A 23,936-nucleotide genomic window follows, 5' to 3' on the forward strand; every position below is an offset into this window, starting at 1 on the left:
TGACAAAAAAGGGAAATGATAAATGTTGGAGATGTGGGAAAATTAGAACACTAATGCATTGTTGCTGGAGTTGTGAACTGGTCTAACCATTCTGGAGAGCAATTTGGAACTATGGTCAAAGGGCTAGAAAACTGCATACCCTTTGATTCAGCAATACCACTACAAATTCTGTATCCCAAAGAGATCATAAAAAAGGGAAAAGGATCCAGATGTACAAAAATATTTATAGCAGCTCTTTTTGTGGTGGCAAAGAATTGGAAATCAAGGTGATGCCCCTCAATTGGGGAATGGCTGAACAAGTTGTGGTATATGAATGGAATGGAATACTATTGTGCGATAAGAAATGAGGAGCAGGCAGATTTCAGAAAAACCTGGAAAGACTTATATGAACTGATGCTGAGTGAAGTGAGCAGAACCAGGAGAACACCGTACACAGTAACAGCCACATTGTGTGATGACCAACTTTGATAGACTTAGCTCTTTTCAGCAAAAAATGATCTAAGACAATTCCAAAAGACTCATGGCGGAACATGCTCTCCACATGAGAAAGAACTGTGGAGTCTGAACACAGATCAAAGCATACTATTTTCTCTTTGTTTTTTTCATTTTTGTTTTTCCCTTTTGTTCCGATTCTTCTTTCACAACATACTAATGTGGAAATATACTTAATATGCTTGTATGTGTATAGCCTATATCAGATTGCATGCTGTTTTGGGGAAAGGAGAGGGGAGAGAGGGAGACAAAAAAATGGAACTCAAAATCTTTTTTGAGAACTATCTTTACATGTAATTGGAAAAAATAAAATGCTATTAAGCAGGGAAAAAATAAATAAATTTTAAAATAAAACTGAAGTATAAGAAATGTTTCAGTTAAAGACAGTTCTTTCCACCAAGCTTGGATTTTCAGTTAAAGATAGAACTTCCCATCAGTGATGGGTATAAATAATGGAATGGACACTGGCTGACTTTTCCTTAAAGAAGCCTTTCTCTGGAAATCAGTCTGATTAAAGTCCAGCCTTAGATTGACCTAGACCCTGCATCCCCTAGAGATTCGGAGCAGTTGTCCCTGGTCGGCTCGGCTGATGACTCAAGGTCAGCCTATGTTCACTTATTCAACTTATCATGGATCTCCCTCGGGCCCACTTACAAGGATCAGGCCTCTGGTAAAGGTTGAAGTCCACGAAATGAGCAGTTGCTGGGTGTGATAGCATATATTTGCAATTCTTGCTACTGGGAAGGTTTTAGCTGGAAGCTGACCTTAGGCTTCTGGGCTGCACAAGTTAAGCAGATCGGGCATCCACAGGGGCTCCCAAAGGAGGCCTGAATTGGCCCAGGTCACAAATGGAACCGATGGTCAAATCTCCTGTGACAACCAATAATGAGGTTGGGTCTGTGGGCAGTTGCCACACTTCTAGCCTGGGTTGGATAGGGAGACTCAGTCTATATAAATAAATATAATGATAATGATGAGCAGTCTTGATAGGGTGGGCAGTTTCACTCTAGAAATCCTGATACACCAAGGTTAAGGTGCTCCTTATAAGCTTGGAAGGAATTAAACAACCCTCTATACTTATTGCCCCAAGAAGTGGTACACGCTGCAACAACTTACAGATGACCAGTACTATTTGGGAAGCCCAGACATCTCTGGATATCCATAACCTTTGCCAGTTGTATGCTCTATTTGACATTCAAAGCCCTTTATGACCTAGTCCCCTCCTACCTTTCCAGTTTTCTTCGCACTCCTGACCATGTACTCTTGGATCCAGTGACAATGGCTTCCTGGTGGTTCCAAGAACAAGACACTCCATCCCTCGGCTCCTGGCATTCCCTTGGGTTGTCCTCTGACTACGGACCTCCCTGGCTTCCATTAAGTCCCAACTAAAACCCTATTTTCTACAGGAAGCCTTCCCCAACCTCTCTCATATTCCAGTGCCTTCCTCTGGTAATACTTTCCTATCCTGTATACAGGTGGCTTTGTATGTCTTTGTTTGCATGTTGTCATCCCCCATAAGATTATAAACTCCTTCTTTGTATACTCAGTGCTTGGACGGTCTTTTGCCTGTTTGTATCCTCAGTGCTTAGCTCGGTACCTGGTACAGTGTTGGAGCTTAATAAATGTATGTTGATTGGATGGAATTCTGCAGACTACCCAGGTGAAGATGAAGCCCAGAGACAGAAAGTAACTTGCCCAAAGTCTCACAGCAAATGAACGACAGAAGCAGGACTAGAGGCTAGGTCTCCTGGGACTCCAATGTTCCTTCCACCCTATTTTGTTACCGTTTCTGTAAGATACTGCCCTACAATGCATCCCAAAGTGCCTTCATTACATAGAAAATCCTGTGCTGTTGGGAATGTAGAACTGGCTTCGAATGGCATTTCTTACACTATTCTACTCATCCTTCAAGGCCTAATTCAAAGCCTTCCTCGACTGCTCCAACTCTAATTTTTCCTTTTCTCCGGTCACCTAGAGTACTCAAATGCTGTACCCTACAAAATTAATGACATATTGTTCAGTTTCACCCATGCTCCCTAACTAGATCATGGGATCTACAGAGAGGAAGAATGGCACAGTGGGAAGGAGGTGGTCTGGGAACTGGGAATCTTGGTTCTAGTCCTTGTTCCAACACTGATCTCATTTGAGCCTCCTCAGCTTGCCCATCTGTAAACCAAGGAGGTGGGACTAAACATCCAGGCAGGGGTTCTGTCAAACTCCTTGGGCATCTGGGAAAGCCCATGGACCCCTCTTAGAAGAGTATTTTTAAACAAATGAAGGAAATACTAAGTTTCAGTCAGAGGTCAGTTAAAACAAAGATGCAATGATGCACCCCCAGAAATCTATCCATGGCCTCCTTGGGAGCCTGTGGACATGGCTTAAGTCCCTCCCAAGGGCCCTTCCAGCACTGGCATGTTTAGTCTGAGATTTCTTCCAGCACTGACGTGTCCTAAAAGTCCATCCTGCTCTGCCTTTTCATGCTTTCCCCGTAGCTCAGGCTAGCAAAGGCCTGGGAATAAAAAGGGTCTTCAGTCAAACTGTGTTGATGGAGCCATCTGGGAAGCTAAGCTGCCACCTAGTGGCAGGGGACGGACTAGCAGCCTGTCCACAGCAGACCAAAACTGACACAAGCCAGGGATAGGGGAACCCATGGAATCTTTACTCCAAAATTGCTTTTATTTAGCTGAAAGTAGCTCTGAAGAAACTTTGATATTAGGCTTAGGTACAAAGGAGGATTTCAAAACAGAAGAAGCACAGGGCAAAGAACACATACCCTTATGTCCCACCCTCGGAACAATGAGTCTGGAGAACAGTACCCGAGGGCAACTCTTCAGGGGAGGGTCCAGAGAGGCCATGTCCATCTGTCCGGCTGTCACTGGCCTCTTTCAGAGACCACGGCCTGGGGACAGGAGCACCCCTACCGCCGGTAGCGGTAGCGCTTAAAGTGGAACCAGAGCTGGAAGATGCCATTGGCAAACTGGCAGCGGAAGCCGTGCCGGTGTGAATACTCCCACTCTCGGTTGACGATCTTGAAGGCGATGTCCTCGTAGGGAGGTCCGGCGTGGAAGCGCAGGATGGCAAAGTCCTTGTTGTCCTGGCACGCCTCCAGGAAGTACTCGGGCGTGGAGCGCTTGTCTATCAGGTCTGGGTAGAAGATGTTAAACTTGTAGCCTTGCACAATCTTTGGTGGGGGGTTATCAAAGTCATAGTGAGTCTGGTTGTATTTGTTCCATTCGAAGCCTGTGTGGACACGGTTGAAGAAGCGAGGCTTGCGGGGCCGGTATTTGTCTGCCCACAGATACGCCTTCCCTGTGAGGGGCATCTCCACACTGAACTGGGCCTCGTCTGCCCCCATGCCCTCCTTGGCCCGACGGAAGAAGATGTCTTCGGCACTCTCACTGGCATCTCCTATGGCAAACAGGGAAGGCAAGGGATTATGGGGCTTGCTTTCAAACTGTGAAAGGGAAAGCCCGGCTTTGTCTCTCTGCCCCACACCTCTTACTTAATTACCAGGACACCCTAACTATTTACACCCCATTCTGTTGGCAGGAGGAGTGTCTTATGACTAATCAACAAACCTCCGAAGCCTCTACTGAATTTTTCATAAAATCCTAATTTATTCCTGACCCCATGTGGTCTGAAGGGTCCTGGTCACCATCCAAGAAATGCACATGCTAATGCTACAAGTTCCAATCTCACTATAATACACTGTCAGCTGGCACAGAACCCCAGTTGCTGTTAAATTGTTTCAGTCGTGAATGACTCTGCGACCCCATTTGGAGTCTTCTTGGCAAAGATACTGGAGCTGTTTGCTATTTCCTTCTTCTGTTCATTTTACAGAGAAGGAAACTGAGGCAAATAGGGTAAAGTGACTTGCCCAGGGTCACACAGCTAGTGAGATTTGAACTTAGAAAGAGAAGTCTTCTCAACTCCAGGGCGGGCCTTCTCTATCCACTGTGACACCCAGCGACCCACAAAACACCAGAGTAATGCTTAATAAGAAACTGCCTAACACAACTGAGAGTTGTGGACAAAGGAGGAGAGAGACGGAGAGAAAAGAGAGAGGGAGATAGGACAGGAAAGGAGAGGACCCCACCAAGTTCACTGAGGTGTCATGGAATGAAAAATTTGGGACATGCTGCTAGAAGTCTGGCATTCACCAACCTCGTGGGCAACTCTGGAGACAGGTGTTATACAGGGGAAGGAGGCCAGGACTGGGAGAAAAGCTGTCTGGCCGTTTCTCCTTCTGGAAAATGGGGCACACACAGCTGGCTGTGTTGAGCACACGCTTCACATACCTGTGACCTGCAGCTGTTGCCGAGAAAGCAACAGGCGCTGAAGATCTTCTTCTGACTCCACCACATGCGCGTCAAAGGGCAGCTCATGGGTTGTGAGCAGCCTGGGGCTGTACTTGCCAGCATCATAGTCATCGAGGCTCTGCTGGATCAAGTCTTCCTCCATTAGCACAGCTTCCCCCTCCCCCTCGCCTTCCCCCTCCCCCTCCCCCTCAGCTCTGGCCTCTCCTTCAGCTTCTGGCTCTTCGGTGGCACCTGAGGTGGAAGGCCCCGGTTGGGCCTGACCTTGTTCTTCAGGCTCTGACCTGTAAACAGAAGGGGAGGTAGGTGAGCATCTAAGGTTCAGCACCCTTGGACTTGTAGGGAACTTCAAGGAACCAAGTTCTCTCTCACACAGACATCCTGGTGGCTGCAACACAGTGCCCCTCGTCCAGGCCTCAGGCTGTGGGGGAGGATGCTATGGAGCAGTCTGGTCTGTGAAGACTGTGGTCACTCTCCTTGCTGGCCCAGGTGAAAGCTCCAAACTACCCCATCTTTCCTGAGTGACCCACTGGTCCATCACTTGGGGATTTCTCCAACCTCTAGAGTCTAGTTCTCTTCTTGGACTGGTCCCCCTCTCAGGGGAACAAATCCCCTACGGTCACTTCCTGTGGGAAGAATGGGGGGGCCTGGGATTAAGGCTCAGACTCTTCTCCTAGATCAGGGCTGTCCCAAACGCTGCCCGCAGTGATTTATGGGGCCCGGCTACAAGCACAGCAATTTACATAAACGCTTTAGTAAGCAAAGCCGAGCAACCGCGGAGCTCTCACTAAAATGGCAAATCAAAATAGATTGTCTGTTGTTTCAATAAAAACCTAAGGTTGGACAGCTCTGTTCTAGCTGATGAGCAGGGTGACCTCCAGATGGGGTCTTTATCCCTTCCAGGATTCCAAAGTCAAGGACAGCCTTAGATGGAGATGGCTTAAGACTGAGACATCAGAGGTCAGGCATGGGGCAGAGCAGAAACGAAGAATAAACCATAGGCGTCTGACTAACTCAGAGCTGATATTCTGACCCTCTTGTGACCCATCCCCTGCAGCCCAAGTCATGGGTGGTTGGTTGCATAAGCAGGGAGAAAGGAAGAATAAGGCCTTTATGTACCCCACCTTCTCCTGTAGAAGACAAACCCTGGTGTCCTGGGGAATACGTACCTTTCGCTAGGAGATGATGGCTCTTTCTTGAGGATGGGGAACAGGGGTTCGCTCTCAACGCCTTGCTCCTGTTTCAGTTTATACAATTTCTGCCGGAGTACATCCTGATGACGCTCACGGAGCCTGAAACATAGGAGCAAGACAGAGGGTTATTCTTCCGTATGAGCTATGATGGACTTTCCCTCTGTTCAAATGCTGTCATGAGGATCTTCACACCTCAGCTGGGAGTGAACAGTCCAGGGCCTATGCACAGGTAAAAGGAAAGCCTGAGCCAGCAGGTCAAGAAGGCCACTAGCCAGTATAATTAGCTCAGGATGGAGAAGGAAGCCCTTACTCAAGGCTCCTGGTGCGTAGAGCAAAGTGAATTCCAATGCTAATTCAGCACCTAGTGTGCAGAAGAGGCCTGTGCCGGGTATTGGGGGAAGATATTGTTTCAATGAGCAGAGCCCCCAGTGGCGGATGACACACAAATGTCAAGGTGTAGTTATCACATATTGCAGTTCAGTGCATCAGAGAGGTACAGAGAAAAGTACTCCTGGAGGTCTGAAGAAACAGACCAGACAAGCTAGAGAGGGACCTTACAGGGGATCCGCTCTGACCTCCTCATTTTACCCATGAGGAAGCTGAGGCCCAGAGAGGAGGAGTGATTTGCCCAAGGCTACACATCCGTGTCCTGGGTACACACCCTGGGAAAAAGGCCAACACCTTTATCATTCTCGTCAGGTGACAGGGTGCCCTCTTCAAGTATTTTAAGGCCATCTTGTGGAAGAGGAATTGAACTCCTTCCATTTGACTTGAGAGGCCAGAATTAGAAACAATGGGTGGAAACTGCAGAGACTTCAGCACAATGTAAGGAAAATATTCCTAGCAGTTAGAGCCTGAGCAAGGGAGGCCGGGTCGCTTCAGGAGGTAGGGGGTTTCTTCTCCCTGGCGGTCTTCAAGCAAAGTCTTGCTGCTGTTCTCACTCAGGTGCTAGATGGCCACAGAGGGGATGCTGGGAGCTGCGCTTTGCAGGACAGGCAGGAGATCAACAAGTACAGAGAAGACGACACTACAGGTGTGGGGCAGCACAGCACTAGGTGGGTAGGTGGGGGGCAGGAGTGGGGCAGCAAAGGCTCTGTCTAGAACCCAATTTGGTTGGAACACCAAGTATCTGGGGGGCAATAGTATGAGATAAGTGAAGGAAAACTGGTATGGTGGCACCAAATGGTACAGGGCATCAGGATAGTGAGGCAGCATGGTACAGAGTGGAAAAGGCAAAGGTGCTAGCATCTCAGGTTTGAACCCTGTTTCAGCTACTTTCTACCTGTGTAGCCTTGGGCAAATCACTCCTCCTCTCTGGGCCTCAGCTTCCTCATGGGTAAAATGAGGAGGTCAGACTGGATCCCCTGTAAGGTTCCTCTGAGCTCTAAATCTATGATCCCACTGACTGAGCCAGATGGAGACATTACATCCCATCCCTGTAGTTCCAGCATGCTTTTCAAAGGATTTCAAAGCATTTTTCAGGCAAGGCTGCCATTAATCATCTTGGTATTTCTTGGAGAAAGCCACCTCTACTTGACTGATGTAGGGGGAAGCAAGAGAGATTTCTCAGTGTTTTGCCCAAAGTCACAGAATTTCCCAGGTTGTCCTCTAAGCCCTGCCCTGTATTCTGTCCCTCCCCCTTCCACCCCACCTCCTCACCTGGCTCTGGCCATGTGCGCCTTGAGTTGCTGCAGCAGGCTCTCCCAGTAGCCAATGTCCAGGTTGGGCCCCCCTGCCCGGATCTTGCCCTCGATGCCCTGGAAGATCACCTGGAGCTGATTGTAGGTCTTCCCTTTGAATACCGACTGCACATCAGAACTAACAGACGCATTTACCCCTTCTCGACGCTCTCCTGTTGGGAGATCAGGAGAGAAACCTCTCAGTAAATGAGCTTTGCTGCTTTTCTACCCGCTAGTGGAACCATGGGATTCTTCTCTCTATGTATATGACATTTCCCTTGCTCCCCTTACAGGTAGCCCACCCATCCTCTGCCAGTCTCCTCAGGCCCATGAACATGGAAAGCTCTCGCTTATCTTTGTTCATTTTTTTTCATGACCTAAAATCTGTCCTCCACAGTCCCGATGGATCACCTGACTGGTACGTACATTCTACCCACCTCTAACTTGGCAAACACAATGGCCTTTTCTCAAGCCTCTCCATTCTTGACCTCACTCCAGAACGACTCTGCTGGCCACCCTTTCCTAAAGGAGATTCTTTCTTTTCTGGGTTCTTGGGACACTGCGCTCTCTTCTACTGAGAAGGCCGCTCCTTTTCTTTGTTGTCTTGGGACCTTTCTTCTCTCTACGCTATGATTCTTGGTGATCTCATGAGCTCCCGTGAGTTAAACTACCATTTCTATTCAAATGACTCTCAGTTCTACATATCCAGCCCCCATGCTACGTCTGAGCTTCATCTAGAATTCAAACGTCTGACATGACTCAGTGTTTTCTTGCTCCTTTTACGCCCACTCCCCCCACACCCCGCCCCGTTCCTAACTTTCCTCTTTCTGTCAAGGGTACCAGCACCATTTCTCAGTAACCCAGGAGTCTTCCTTGTTTCCTTACTCTCCTTCAAGTCCTAGATCCAATCAGTTTCCAAGTTTTACTGAGTCTCTCTCCCTAATATGTAGGCACCACCTGAGTCAGGCCCTCATCACTCATCACTGGGTTGTTGCATATGCCCCAATCAGTCTCTCCTCTTCACAGATGATAACTATTCCTAAAGCACATGTCTGACTATGTCACCTTCCAGATTAAAACAAAAAAAAGCTCCATTAGTTTTCTATGGCCTCTTAGATAACACACAACCTCTTTGATACAAGCAGGTTCCGTGAACATTTCCAAGTTTCTTACAAAAGATAACTGCCCTTCACGGAGTCTGTGCAGTTTCTCACTCATAACTTCCCATTTTTTGGCTTTGGGTCTCTGCATAGGCCATCCCTTCACGTCTGAACTGACTCCCTCTTCACCCCTCTAAGAAGCCCCATCTTCATCCAAAGCTCTGTTTCACCCTCACGACCTCCAGAAGGGCCTCTTCTGATCCACTAGCTGCTGGTGTCTCCTCCTGCCCAAACTGCCCTGCATTAACTCCTTCTCTACCGTATTTCAGCTCCACAAAGAGACGGTCACACTCTTGATCTTATCATCTTCCACAGATGTTCTGCTTCCATGTTTCTGAACTCTCAAATTCCCTTATCTAATCACTACTGTTGTCACAACTCCACCCCCTCCTTTGCCTTGCAACCCCAAACCTGTTCTCTAAACTCACTGTGATCACCAATCTCCTGCCAGGGGTGGGGAACCTGCGGCCTCAAGGCCACATGTGGCCCCCTAGGTCCTCAAGTGCGGCCCTTTGGCTGAATCCAAATCCCTAATAAAACGATCTGTTCTGTAAAACTTGGACTCGGTCAAAAGGCTGCACCTGAGGACCTAGGAGGCCACATATGGCCGTGAGGTTGTAGGTTCCCCACCTCTATAACTGACCCCTTCATTCTTTCTCAGGCCATCACCCCTGCAAAGACCTACATTCTCCCTTCTGCATCCCCACAGCCTGTTTCTGCCCTCACCATGACTTCCAATACCTTGACTCCCTTAATTATTTCCTCGGCCATCACACCTGCACTGGCTACACACTTATCCTTTTCTCATCTTGGCCTCATCATTCAGCCAAAAATGATCTCTCCAAATTTACTAACAATCCCTTAACTATCAAATCTACTGGCCTTTTCTTAATCTTCATCCTTCCTGATCTTTCTGCAGATTCTGACACTGTCAATCACCCTCTTCTCCTTGATATTCTCTTCTTTCTAGGTCGACACGACTCTACCCGGGCTTCCCTCCTTCCTATGTGACTGTTCCTTCTTAATCGGCTTTCCTGGATCTTCAAACAGGTCATGCCTGCTTACTGCGGATGCCCCACTGCTGAGGCTGTCACTATCCTTCCAGTCACTCAGGCTCCCAACCTAGGTATCCTTCTCAACTCCTCCCTCCCCTGCCACATCCAATCTATCGCCAGGGTCTGTTGATTTTTACCTTTGTACTATCTCTTGCAGCTGCCCCCTTCTCTCCTCTGACAGCGATACCTCATGTCTAGAGTACTGCAATAGCTTACTAGTTGGTTTCTGTGACATGAGTCTCTCTCCCCTCCTGTCCAATCTCCATGGAGCTGCCAAAGCAATCTTCCTAAAGCACAGGTCTGACCATGTCACCCCCTTACTCAACGAACTCCGGTGGCTTCCTACTACCTTCAGGATCAAATACAAAATTTTCTCTTTGGTATTCAAAACTCTCCAAAATCTGGCCCCTTCATACATTTCCAGCATTCTTATACCTTCCTTTCCACCTATGTGGCGTGTGATACTGGCCTCCTTGCTGCTCCTTGCACGAAGACACCCCATCTCGACTCTGAGCATTTTCACCAGCTGTCCCCCATTCCTGGAAGGCTCTCCCTCCTCATCTCTGCCTCCTGGCTTCCTTTAAGTGCTAGCTAAAACCCCACTTTCTACAGGAAACTTCTTCTGATCCCCCTTAATTCCAGTGTCTTCCTTCTGCTGATTATCTACAATTTTGCCTGCACACAGCTTGTCTGTACATAGCTGTTTCCCTCTGTGAGCTTCCTGAGAATAGGGACTATTTCTTTTGCTTTTCCTTGTATCCCCCGCACTTAGCAGAATGCCTGGCTCTCTACATAGTAGGTGCTTAATAAGTGTTTATTGACTGGCTGCCTGATTTTGTATGTGTTTTAAATTTACTTGAGTAAAAGTTGTTTCCTCTGATAGAATATATGTGCCTTAAGAAACTGTTTCATTTTTGCCTTTGAATCCCTGGAGGCTAACATAGTACCTGGCACAGTAGATGCTCATTACCGCTTCCAGGAAGCTTTTCTTGACTCTTCCCCTATGCATAGCACTTGATCCCACCCTCTTACAGGCTCACACAGTGCTTAGTACCATCTGTATCACTCATTTGGACACATAATTATTTGTACTCAGTAGATGGGTAAAGATACATCTACTTCATCTACAGCAGACATTTTGTGGGATTGAAGGTTTAGTGCTAGAAGGCACCTTAGAGATCAACCAGTCCAACCTCCTCTTTTTATGTGTGGAAACTGAGGGTCAGCAGGGCTAAGCAACTTACCTAAAGCCCCACAGGTAATATGTGGCAGAGGCAGGAGAGCACAGGCCCCAACTCACTGCTCACTGAACTTGAACTTCTAGTACAAGCTCTTCTATTAATTAGTAATATCTTGATCAAGCCATCTGACTTCTCTGGGACTCAGTGTCCTCATCTGCAAAAAGACAGGATTGGACTGGTTCTCACAGTTCTCACTCCAGTTCTCACAAGCCTATCAGTGTAGACTGTGAGCTCCTGGAGGACAGAGACTGTCTTCTGCCTCTTTTTGTACCCCTGGCACTTAGCACAGTGCCTGGCACAGGGTAGGCGCTTAATAAATGTTTACTGAATGAATTGGATGACGATCTATGAAGTAAATTCAGGATAAGACTTGTCTTGGTGGCTCCCCCCAGTGGCCATAAGAGAAACTGCACAAATATGGGACCAATGCCACTTAATGCTATTCTTCAGCTTAAAAACATCAAGAACTAGAAAGAACCTTAAAGATAATACAATGTGACCCCTTTGTTTTCATATTTGGGAGGGGGGACCACAGCTCGCACAGGGGACGGAACTTTCCCAAAATGACATCATAAACCTGGCAGTATGGGGACTGAAACCTGGTTGCCTGCTTTCTTGTCCCAAGTTCTTTCCAATGCACCCTTGTTTAAAAAAAAAATTAAGCCTGGGTAACCCCTCTCCCTACCCCCACCCCGATGACCAAAACCCAATGGTCGATCAGTGCCTTTAGCTGTGTGGGCCCAACAGTTACCTGGCCCCTTTCCAGATGCCTCAAGCTTGCGGAGTTTGGAGATCTCATCCTCTGTAATAATGGTCATATCTCTCCAGAAATCTACATTCTTGCCCTGCTCCAATTCCATGTATACCTAAAATTGGACAAGCAGAGAAAACGTGTGATTCAGACTCTGAGGAACTGCCAAGCATCACCTAGGAGGGGGCTTACTCTGTCTAACCTTGGAAGAGCAAAAGGAAGCAGGTCAGTCAGGAAAAGCCTTCCTGGAAGAAGTGGATATTCAGCTGGGGTGTGCAAGTTGGGGAAGTTTTGGAAAGTTGATAAGAGGAACAGTTTCCTAGGTTCAAAGGACTGAGACCTGGAATGAACTTCAGAGATGATCTAGTTTGATCCTGCTACTAAATTAAGGCCCAGAGACATTAAGTGATTTGCCAGTCTTTCAGACAGTAAGCAGAATCAGGACTTGGGCCCCCTGTCTTCTTTCTCTGAACAGTGGGACCATCCATCTGACCATCTATCTATCCATCCATCCATTCATTCACGAGTCAGACATTTAGTAAAGGCTCAATATATGCACATAGCATAGTGCTAGGCTGTAGGCAGTAGCTACAAAATTAGTATTTCTTTGTCCTTGTTGTGATGGAGTCTATAATCCAGCAAATGGGGTATGACCCAAATATGTATTAAGTGGTAACTATAATGCAAAACAGAATAGAAGAGATGGAAGAAAAGGCCACTTCTCAATGAGAAGATCGATCTGGGGAGGCAGCATCTGAAGGGTAAAAGTAAGGCACAAACCAGAGGAAGGAGAGGGAGAGTGAGACATTCTAACTCTAGGGAATAGTGTGAGGAAAAGGGTGGAGGCAGAAGAGTATTACATACAGACAAGAAACAGAGAAGCTGGCAGAGAGGGTGGGATCACAAGCAGGGTAAAGGAAAGCTGAATGAAGTAGGGACTTTTCCCCATCTGGATACTTTGTTTTGGACAAAGACTGGTCCCTAGGCTAGTGAGGAAAAATGCTACAGGAGGGGCTTTGCTTGGCAGTGAAGGTAGATACCTGTATGTCCTCCAGAAGGTCTTCCATGTCTGACACTGTGAGGCCATTGAGGAAGGTGTAGGGCTCGTGCATCTCCACAGCCAGGTCATCATCCTCTGCACTGATGTACTTGGCTAGGAGGTCAATGGGCTTGGCCCGTCCATCCCTTATTCGGATTTTAGAACTGCAAAGAGCAATGGAGTGAAGTTAGCTTTTCAGGGGTTATAGCCGAGGAGCTACAGAATGTGGCGTCTGGTTATGGTCTGAGCTCCCAGATCCCAAGTGTGGCCATGGTAAGAGAGCCTGTGAGATGGATGGCCAGAGAAAGAAAAGTGGCCCACTGACCAAAACCCAGCGCCAACTCTTTCTAGCTGGGTGGTTAGAGGCAAGTCACTCAAGCTTGCTGTGCTGTAGCAACCTTATCTACAAAATGTAGTAATGACTATACCAGCTATCTCAGAAGGGTACTGTGAGCAAAGTACTTTGTTAACCTTAAAGCACTATAGCAATGTTGAGCTTTTCATATGGCCTGTGGTTATAGCCATAATCTTCACGGGATTCACAGACTGGTGGTGAGTCGTGGTGAGAGGGTACACAAGCTGGTCAGTGCTTGGGGCCAAAGTTCATGGGGGTGGATGAGTATTAGGCTATGTGCTCTTCTTTCCCTGACCCCAAGTACTTACAGGTTAATGAGAGCTTAATGACATTCAACTGTGGAGGAAGTACTTTTCCCCAATGCAAAGACAGTACGGTGAAGGGTAGGGAAGAGAAAGGCCCACAAATTTAGCTGCCTTTGGGTTCTTGAGCTTTTTCCCAAATGGGTAAGAAAGTGTTCCTCGGCTCTGTAATTTTGGACAAGAAGATCACATAGCCAGCTGAGCCCTCAAAGCACTCTGCTGGAGGTTTCCTTTAACCCTATTAGGCTTGTATTCTTGGTGAGCCTGGTGGTGGCCCTCTTGTCTTCATTACCAGTATGTCCAAGCTGGCCTTGGCATACTTGGATGTCCTTGGTTCTCTTCATCTTGGTGAGGACAAAACCCCTCCTCTTTCCCCTAATTATGCAATAATGTTTTATTTTTGATGTGACAACTCCAGGAAGATGGGGATGGAGATGAAAACTCAAAGCCACAGCTCCGCCCAGTCAGAGGGGTTGTGTCCTCACCCTGACACAGAATGCTTCACACATTTCTCCCTCCCACCTGGACTCTCAGTGCTGCCCCTTGCTGTCACAAGCTGTCACAAGCAGACACAGACCCACCGAAGTTTGGCTTGCTGAAGGTGGAAGTTGTCTTCCTGTTCCTCCCAGGTTTTGAAGTGCTCTGCCTCCTTCTCCCTCTGTAGCATCTCCAGCTCTTGTTCCCGCATGGCTTTCTCCCTCTCTCGCTCCAAGCGCAGCTGCTTCACCTGGGGAATGGAGGAGGAGCCTCATGAGGGAGGGTGGCACAACTGAGGGGAGGAAACAAGCTATTCTGAGCAAGGAAATCCAGAAAAGGGGGAGGCCTGAGGGCCACGAGACTGTGCCTGGCCCTGGCAGGGGGGTTTGGTGGAACTCCTACCTTCTGCAATTCTAGTCGATTGTCTTCCTGGATTCTTTTGTTTCTCTCCTTCAGCTCCTTCTCTTCCAGGTGGCTGATTCCCTTCTTCTCTAGTGCCTGGAAAAGAGGGACACACAAGCAGCTGAGTCCCAATTCAGCATCTGCAAAGGGCCTACATGACCACACTGGGCAAATTCACCAGGAGAGAGTACAGCAGTAAGGAGCTAGGCACCTTATTATCCCCTTAGCTTTCTACTACATTCTGCTGGCCACGGGATCATAGTACTTAGAGTTGGAAGTGACCTTTGCAGAGCAACTAAAGCAACCCCTACACTTTATAGAAGAGGGAAATTAGGGCGTTTTTGTTTGCTCATTTGTTTGAAGGAAACTTCAAGGGCTCATGGTAATGCATGCACAAGCAAGCTTTAGGAATCCTGACTCTAAATCCAATGTTCCTTCCATTACATCGGGGATTCTTAACTAGTAATATTTTTTCCCTTCCAAGTTCATGGACTCTCTGAAATCTGTCCATGGACTCCTTGGGGGTCTGGGAACACAATGCTACATTTTACTGATTTCCTAAAAGAAGAGTCCTTCATGAAGCTTTCCTAAATCAACCAAAGGAGAACGAATCACTCTCTGACCCCTAGAGAGGAACTGCCATGGCTCTTCTTCCTAACCGCTTCTGCTTCCACCTCCATCCCCTTCTTGTTCTGGGCACAGTAACCAAATCAGTAGTGAAAGAGTGTATCAAATACATTAGCTCACTGCCCCTGTGTCCGGCTATTGCCCCCTGACCAATGCTTCTATTCTGGGCCACCATTCTCCTATATGTGTTTTCTCCTACTAGGATGTAAGTACCTTGAGGGCAGGGGCCTCTCTCTTTTAATGTTTGTATCCACATTGCCAAGTACTGGTATGTCAGCAGGGGGCTCTCGGGTTAAACAAATAATAAAGGCTTAATAAATGCTCGTTCACTGCAGTATTTTAAGGTCTGTTGTGGAGATCATTAGGATTATTTTGCTTGATAGAACTAGGACTAATTGGACATTATAGGGAAGCTTCAGCTTGATAGGAAGATAAACAATCACAGCTATTTAAAAACAGATTATTGGACGTCATTAAGCAGAGGCAGGATTTCTATTTCTTGGTGGGCATTACAGAGACCATTTATACTTCAGGGAGAGTTAAACTAGATGCTGTGAGATGCTCTCTGACTACGGAATCCTATGAATGGGGGAAAAGGATACAAAAGATATTGTGAAGGAAGAATATAAAAAGTTGAATGACTGACCAAAGGGGCCGGGGCACAAGGAGGAGTCAAAAGACCAGAGGTGAACCAGCAAAGTCTAGCAGGAAGAATCATGGACTGGGAGTCAAGAAGTCTGGGCTATAGTCTACCCTTTGTCAACGCCTGGCAATGTGGCCCTGGGAAAGACATTTCTCATAAAATGTAAACTCCTGGAAGGCAAGGATTGTTTAATTATTTGTGCCCCCTGGGCCTACTATAGTATCTGGCCCAGAGCAGATGTTTAATAAATGCTTAGTGATTGATCGATTCCCCATTCTGAACCACATTTACCTTATTTGTTAAAACAGGTTATTAAATGTGATGATTTCTGGGTCTCTCCTCATTGTTAAGATGCTCTTATTTGCTATCCCTACCCAGTTGCACTGTTATACATCCATGGAAGGTTGTAGCCAGCCCCTCACCTTGTTCCATATGAACGTTCCTAGCAGATTATTGTCTCCGAAGGGGTTGTCAGTATTGGTGTAGCCCATATACTCTTCACCCCAGCCCATCTTTTCTCTCTTCTTCCGTTCTTTGGCCTCCTTCTTTGCCAGTCTCCGGGCCCGTTTCTCCTCAGGTGTCTCAAAGGCCTTCATCAACTCTTCTTGCTGCTTTTTCTCCTCCTTTAACCTCCGTCGCTCTTGGAGGCTCAATTTCTTGTCCAGGGCCTCTTGAGGGCTCTGAGAGCGGGGCGGTGAAGGTGATGGAGAAGACACTGAGGAGGTAGATGATCTGGAATCATGATGTCTCCTCCTGTGTCTGCTCCTGTGACCCCTCCTTGCCTCACTTCCGGAATCTGACTGGGAATGGTCTTGAGATCGGGGCCGTGACTTTCTTGGGCTTCTATGATTCCTTTCAGAGGTCTGATATTTCTTTGATTTCCTCCTATGTCGCTCTTCCTCAGAATCTGATCTGTGGAATAAATCAAAACATCTTTCACCATGAGAGATACCAAAAGTTTTACTAACTCAACAAGCTCAGCTTGTAGATCATGTGACATGAAGATAGCAAGGAGGGACTTCCCATATGGATCACAGATCAAAGAACGTCAGAGAGCATATGAGAATAATTAAAGATTATCTAGTCAAACCCTATTATTTTACAGTTTAAAGTATAGGAATGGGGGCAGCTAGGTGGCGCAGTGAGTACAGCACCAGCCCTGGAGTCAGGAAAACCTGAGTTCAAATCTGGCCTCAGACACGTGACACACTTACTAGCTGTGTGACCTTGGGCAAGTCACTTAACCCCAACTGCCCTGCCTTCCCCACTTTAAATAAAAAAGTATAGGAATGGCAGATTCCTGGACAGAGGAACCTAACAAAAGTGAATGTATGAATGGATGTATTTCTTACCTCCTCAACAGATGGGGAAGGGACTGGAAGGAGGGAGAGAATATGGAACTTAAAACTCAAAAAAAAAATGCTAAAAATAATGAATTTATTATTGTTATTTTTAAAAAGAGCAAATACACCTGCAATTATGAAACTATGATCAATTGGGCTTTACACTGAAAAGGTATGGAAAGAGAAAAAAATTACAATGCATAGCAGTGTTGCCTAGTGGAGACAGCTCCAAACCTGGCATAAGGGAGACCTAATTCCAAATCAGACTTTTTGTAGCCATGGGACTCTGGACAATTAATTTGACCAGGGCCTCTGGTTCACCATCTGTAAAATGAGCACTGCCCTCAGAGGACTGCTGTGAGGATCAAATGATATTATGTATGTAAAGTGCTTTGCAAACCTTAAAATACAACTTAAAAGTCAGCTAATATTATTATTCTTGTTATAGTCAGATACCATGGAAAGCTACAATGCAGGAAAACGAACAGCAATTAAAAACACCCAGAAATTTTACAGGAGACAAAATCCAAGAAAGGGGCGAGCAATAAAATCCACAGCCTTACACGCCAGTGCACAAAATGACAGCAAAATAGAGATCTTAATGCAAGGGGTCAAATTTGAACTACAAGGTATGACTGAGATTTGGTGGAATGAGACCCATGCCTAGAATAGGGTTATCAATACATATATCTTATTCAAAAAGAAAAGGACTGGTAACAGTAGGGGCAGAGCAATGCTGGACATTAAGAAGATAAACTCTTATGAAAAAATAATAGGATGATGAGTAGGCAGACTTCAGAAAAACCTGGAAAGACTAACATGAGCTGATGCTGAGTGAAATGAGCAGAACCAGGAGAACACTGTACACAGCAACGGCCACACTGTGGGATGACTGACTTTGATACACTTAGCTCTTCTCAGCAGTGCAAGGATCTAAGACAACTCCAAAAGAACCTTGATGGGAAATGCTCTCCATATCCAGAGAAAGAGCTCAGAAGTCTGAATGCAGATGGAAGCAAGCTATTTGCTCTCTTTTTCTTTTGTTTCTTCATCCTTGTGGTTCCTCCCACTAGTTCTAATTCTTCTTTACATCATGACTAATGTGAAAATATGTTTAATATGAATGCATAAGTAAAGCCTATATCAGATTGCACACTGTCTTGGGGAGGGGGGAAGAGAAGGAGGGGGAGAAAATTTGAAACTCAAAATCTTATGGAAGTGAATGCTGAAAACTAAAAATAAATAAATTAATTAAAAAAATAAAATAATAGGAACAAGAGGAACCATGGCAAAGTATATTTGGGCACAGACCTAGACAGGCAAAAGCCAAAGAGATACTGTCACTGCATATATTACAGACCACCTGGATAGAAAGGAAATAAATGTTTGGGTAAAAAGTCACAAGGCTGGCAAAAAATCACAAGACAGAGTGATGGGGGGCTTCAATTACCTGGACTTCTGTTAGAGCTCTCTGCCCAAAGCAGGGTGGCTAACAATTTTTTGACTTGTCTTAATGATAACTTCAGCCTCAAACTAAGTAGAGGCAATGTGGTACAGAGGCACTGGCTTTGAGGTCCAAGGAGCTGGGTTCAAATTCTGCTTCTGATGCTACTTGTGAGACAGTGGGCCAATCCCTTATGGCCTTCCTCACAGCAGATAGGCAAGACGCTACAAGGACAAAACATCGTATACACTGTCGGACAAGGTTTCTGTTTTGGTTGTTTTTGCTTAATTTTCTGTGTCACAAGAAGATTTCAAAGGAGGTGATGTGACATGACAGATGTAAAGATCAAAGACATCACAACAACTAACAGTTTTTTAAAAGTGGTATTGGGAAAAAGGGGATAATCAAAGAAAGAGTAAGAGGATTCTAATCAATGGCAGAGAGTAGGCAGTTAGCTGCCCAACTCGTATTTTGCTTCTTTTCTGCACTCAGAAGAAGGCCTAAAGTGGCTGATGGGCATTTGAAACTCAAGACAACAGGGAGAGAGTAAAAGCATCTACTGTCTAGTATGGATCAGGCTGCCAGGCTCAGGTCAGCACTATATCATGGAATACTGAAAGACCGGTAGATGTGACTGCTAGGTAACTGAGGCAAAGATCACAGAGGGAGGAAAGCGTACTGAAGGAATGAACAAGGGCAGATGCATTTCTGATTTTCACAAAAGGGAAGAGAATAGTCTGCACACTACTGGCCAGTGAGCTTGCCTCTGATTCTCGGCAATTCTAAAATGTGCTATTAAAGCTGGTGAACACTTGAATGCACTGGTAGATCAGGGGAATGCTGGTTTGCATAGATTTTAGAAAAACATTTGGCAAAATATCTCATGCTACTCTCGTGGCCAAGATGGAGAGAAGCGGGCTAGATGGAGGTACAATTAGGTGGATTTGGAAATGGATGCATAAACAGATTCAAAGAGTGGTCATTAACAATGTGATGTCAACTTGGGAGCTCTCTGAATTATTCAGGGACCTGGGCTCTGTCCTGTGTAGCTTATTAATGACTTGGATAAAGTTATAGGTGCTGTACCTATCGAACCTGAAAATGTGTTAGGAGGGGAGGTTAGCACACTGGATGATGAGTCAGAATCCAAAAAGATTCTGACAGTATAGAATGTTGTGTTGAATCTATTAAGTTGAAATTTAGTAAGAATAAATATAAACTTACATTTGGGTAGAAAAAAATCATCTTCACAAGCACAAGATGGAAGAGGCACACTAGATAATTGTTTATCTGAAGATCTTAGTGGACTACAAATTGAGGATGGTCAACAGTGTGATATGGCTACCCTGAGAAGCAGTGTCTAGGGGCTAGGGAGGAGCTAGTCCTTTTGTCCTCAGCCTTGGTCAGGTGCCATCTAGAGCACTGGATTCAGTCATGGGTACTAAAGCTTAGGAAGAACACTGGTAGCTAGAGAACAGAGGAGGGCAACCAGGACAGAGAAGGGTCCTAACTCATGCCACATAAGAATCAGCTGAAGGGAGTGGGGGTGTTCAGGTTGAAGGAGAGGAGACCTGGGAGTGTCATCACAGCTATCTTCCCAAACTTGAAAAACCTGACATATTTAAGAAAGATTAGATTTGTCCTACTTGGCTCCAGAGGGCAGAACTAGGAAAAATGGGTAGAAATCACAAGGAGACAAGTGTTGACTTGATATTAGGGAAAACTTTCTCACGATCAGAGCTATCCTCTACTACAGACCTTCAATGAAAGACTAGATGACGACTGCTTGTCTGGTATGCTGAGTTCTCATAGAGATATGAGTTGAACTCAGTGGTCCTTTCCAACATCCGGAGAGGGGGAGTCACCTGACTGTCACAAAGTAAGTCAGTGCCAAAGTCAGCAACAGAAGTCGAGTTTCTATACCTTCAGCTCCGTAATCCTACTGTTGTGTGTATTTGAACAGGTTCAAAAAGATTATTCTCCTCCAAATATTTATTGGACTGGGATGGGGATAAAGATCGGACCTGTGATTTCATCAGTCCAGGAGACTTCCATGTGAAGTGATTCTTTCCATCTACCAATGCAGTTCCTTCTCTGAAGTCTTAGAGAACTGCCTAGAGCACTGAAAATTTAAGTCACTTATCCAGGGTCATATAGCCAGTATTTGTTAGAGGTGAGACTTGAACCCAGGTCTTGTCAAATTCCTTAATTTTACAGATGAGGAAACTGAGACTCAAAGAGGTCAAGTGGCTGGTCCATGGTCACACAGGTAGAAAATGGGAAGGTCTCATGTCTCATGTTTGAACTCATGTCTTTTGAGTTTGAGCCAGTGAGCTCTTTCTGTTGTACCATGTAGCATCCAAAAATACTTGTTCACACTGGGTTCTTTGAGGTCCCATTCAAACCCAGGAGAAGTGACATCCACTTGGTGATGATGGGGAAGGAGAAATAGTCATGTCCAGGTATCTGAACGACTGTCATAGGAAGGACTGATCGGATTTGTCCTAGCTAGTGGGAGGCAGAAACAATGGGTAGAAAGTACAGAGAGGCAAACAGGCTTTCCATCAACTTTCTGACTATCGAGGCTGTCTGAAAAAAGTTATAGGCCACGTCTGGAGGTGGTAAGTTTCCCTTCACAGGCCTTGAAGCAGAAGCTTGAGTATCATTGTCTTGTTTGTTGCAGAAGGGAATCCACGTTGAGGTACGGGTCACATTACGTGGCCACTGAGATCTCTTCCAACTCTGACACTGTGTGAAATCACGAGAGCCGACGAGGAGGAAGGAGATCGGGGTGGAGACTCGGGGGGCACCCACAAAAAGGAGTGAGATGAGACGGTACTTGCAAAGCAAAGCGCTTTGAAAACTTCAAAGCCTCACACATGCTCCCGATTATTATCAACAGCAGCTGGCATTCATCCAGGCTTTGAGGTTGGCAGAGCGACTTACAGGCACTGTCTCATCTCACTCGACCCTCACGACAATGCTGGGAGGCGCGTGCTGTTATCGTTTACGTTTTACATTTAGGGAAAACGAGGCAGAGAGACTTTGGTGAAGTGACTTGTGCAGGGTTACGCTACTAGCATCCGAGGGAGGATTTAAATCCGGTTTAGCGCTCTAACCGCGGCGACACGAGCTGCCTAAGCAGGATCGGGGACGAGGGTCTTGCAAAGTACACGCCCCACCCCCAAAAACCCACATCCACTAAGTACGGCTACCAACATGCTCACGCCCAGGGCAGATCTCACCAGATCACACCGGACACTCCCGCACCGACCCCGGCCCCAGGGGTCTGCTCACCCCGCTCTCCGTTCCCGGCTCCGTCGTCGCCGCCTCTTTCGCCCCTCGCTGTTCTCGCGTCGCCGCCGTCCATCGCGATTCCGGCTCCGACTCCGACTCCGACTCCGACTCCGGCTTCGGCTCCGGCTCCGGCTCCGGCTCCGTCGCTGCCTCCGGCGTCTGGAGCCCGGGGAGCGCGAGCGAGAGTACGAACGAGACAGCGAGCGAGACTCCCGGCTCCGACCCATCAGCCAACCCGGATACAACCGCTAGCTCCGCGCGCCTCAGAAGAGGAAGCCCCCGGGATGGGGAGGGCCTTCTTCTCTGCCCGGCGCAGGTAGGGCTTCCCTAGACAGAGCCAGTTTGTTAAAAATAAATAAATAAGTAAAAACCCCAAAGCTGCCTCCAAAAAAGCAGAACTATTCCTTCCCCCTTTTTCTACCTCTAATTAGCCTCTGTTTTTCCCTAGTAAGGGCAGGTGTGGCCCAGACCCTCTTCTCTTTGTTGTTCACTTTCTTCAGGCAATGTTTCGAACAGCCCTAACTCCTTGTCCCCTTTATGCTAGAGGCCCGGCGGAGAGCTCCATCGGATGATGACAACCCGGAAGTGACGTCACGGGAGGCGGGGCCCTGGGGAAGCTTCTTGGGCTCCATTTTCACGCAGGATTGGGGGGGAGGGTTCTCCGTCTCGTGGAGATCTTATCAGTTCCCGTGGGTTATTATTAGTTCTCTCTGAAACAAAACTTGTCTTTTCTTATAAAGCCATTTCTCCACTCTTCCCAGTCAATCAGCGAGCATTCGTTAAGCGCCTACTGTGTGCCAGGTTCTGTGCTAAGGGCTGGGGATAGAAAGACAAAAGCGGTCCAGTGTCTGCTTACATTCTCGTACCAGAAACTACGCGCGCCTATAAAGGTTTGTTCGCCGCGTCTTCCCAGCAGAGAAAAGGTGACTTCGGAGGGAGGGCACAGGCGGGGGGCGTGGGGATGGGGAGGGGTTGTCATGCAGAAGGCGGTATTTGTGCAGAGTCTTGGAAGAAAACTAGGGATTTCAGGGGGTGGGAAGTGCATTCCTGGCAGGAGAGACAGTGCAAAAGCTCGGAGTGGGGAGATGCAATATTGAGCCTGTGGAACAGCATGAAGGCCGGTTCATCCCCATCAGAGAGTGCGTGCAGCCTGGAACCGTAGGAGGGGACCCCGTTGTGAACCACTTTAAAAGGGGCCTTTTCTCCATCAGATTGTGGTTCTTTGGGGGCAGGGACCGTCATCTCCTTTCTCTAAAATCTCCGGCGTTGAGCACGCTGCCCTGGACGTATTACCTATCATTATTAACTATTGTTAGAATTCTTGACCTGATACTTGTTCTTACAGGTAGTAGGGAGCCCGTGGAGTTTGTTGTGGGGAAGGGTAAAATAGGCCTGCAGTTTGTGAAAATAAACTTTGGAGCCAATTTAGGAGGCTGTTTTAATAATTCTGAGTGAGCAGCGATGAGGTGTAGAGGGCATCATTCACCATCTAGCAGCTCAGAAACCCGAGTCTCGTTCTCAACTCTTCCTTTTTCCTCCATCCTCCATCCGCGATGGATTGCCAAGGCATATTGATTCTTCCGCAGTCTCCCTTGGCATCCGTCCCCTTACTCCCAGCCACATGGCCACCGCCCTAGTTCTGGACCTCTCACCTGTACCACTCCAGTAGTCTCCATCCCTCCCTTTTCTAATCCATTTTCCACTCAGCCAAAGTCATCTTCCTAAAGCACAGGTCTAACCTTGTCAGTTTCCTGGCTCTCTATTCCTTCTAGGATGAAATGCAAACACCTTCACTTTCATACTTAAATCCCTCTACTGTCAGACCAGTTTCACAAACTTTCCTAAACTAAGCTTTGCCTCTCTCAGCTCTGCATAGTCTGTTCCCTCAAGGATGATGTTCACTCTTTGCCTTTTAGGGATTCTTAGCTTTCTACAGGAAGCCCTTTCTGATTCCCTACCTAGTGCTTTCCCTCTTTTGATTATTTGCTCTTTTTCCTGTTTATATCTTATATGTATATAGTCAAATGTATGTTGTCTTTCCCATTAAACTGAACTCCTCGAGGGCAGGGACTGTCTTTTGCCTTTCTTTGTATCCCTAACACTTAGTGCAGTGTTTGGTC

General features: G+C 46.8%; 1 protein-coding gene across 1 annotated transcript; it reads right to left on the bottom strand.

The window, feature by feature from the left end:
• Positions 1-3,147: 3,147 nt before the first annotated feature.
• Positions 3,148-22,087, bottom strand: CACTIN (cactin, spliceosome C complex subunit). Its single transcript, XM_036750251.1, has 10 exons — positions 21,817-22,087; positions 16,155-16,644; positions 14,463-14,558; positions 14,165-14,310; positions 12,928-13,090; positions 11,888-12,002; positions 7,661-7,853; positions 5,978-6,100; positions 4,791-5,092; positions 3,148-3,900 (listed from the first exon to the last, which is right to left on the bottom strand). The coding sequence occupies exons 1-10, from the start codon at positions 22,041-22,043 to the stop codon at positions 3,410-3,412; spliced, it is 2,346 nt and encodes a 781-aa protein (XP_036606146.1). The 5' UTR covers positions 22,044-22,087; the 3' UTR covers positions 3,148-3,409.
• Between the last annotated feature and the right edge of the window lie 1,849 nt (positions 22,088-23,936).

The sequence above is a fragment of the Trichosurus vulpecula genome, chromosome 1 (genome assembly GCF_011100635.1).
Source record: "Trichosurus vulpecula isolate mTriVul1 chromosome 1, mTriVul1.pri, whole genome shotgun sequence".
Taxonomy (NCBI): domain Eukaryota; kingdom Metazoa; phylum Chordata; class Mammalia; order Diprotodontia; family Phalangeridae; genus Trichosurus; species Trichosurus vulpecula.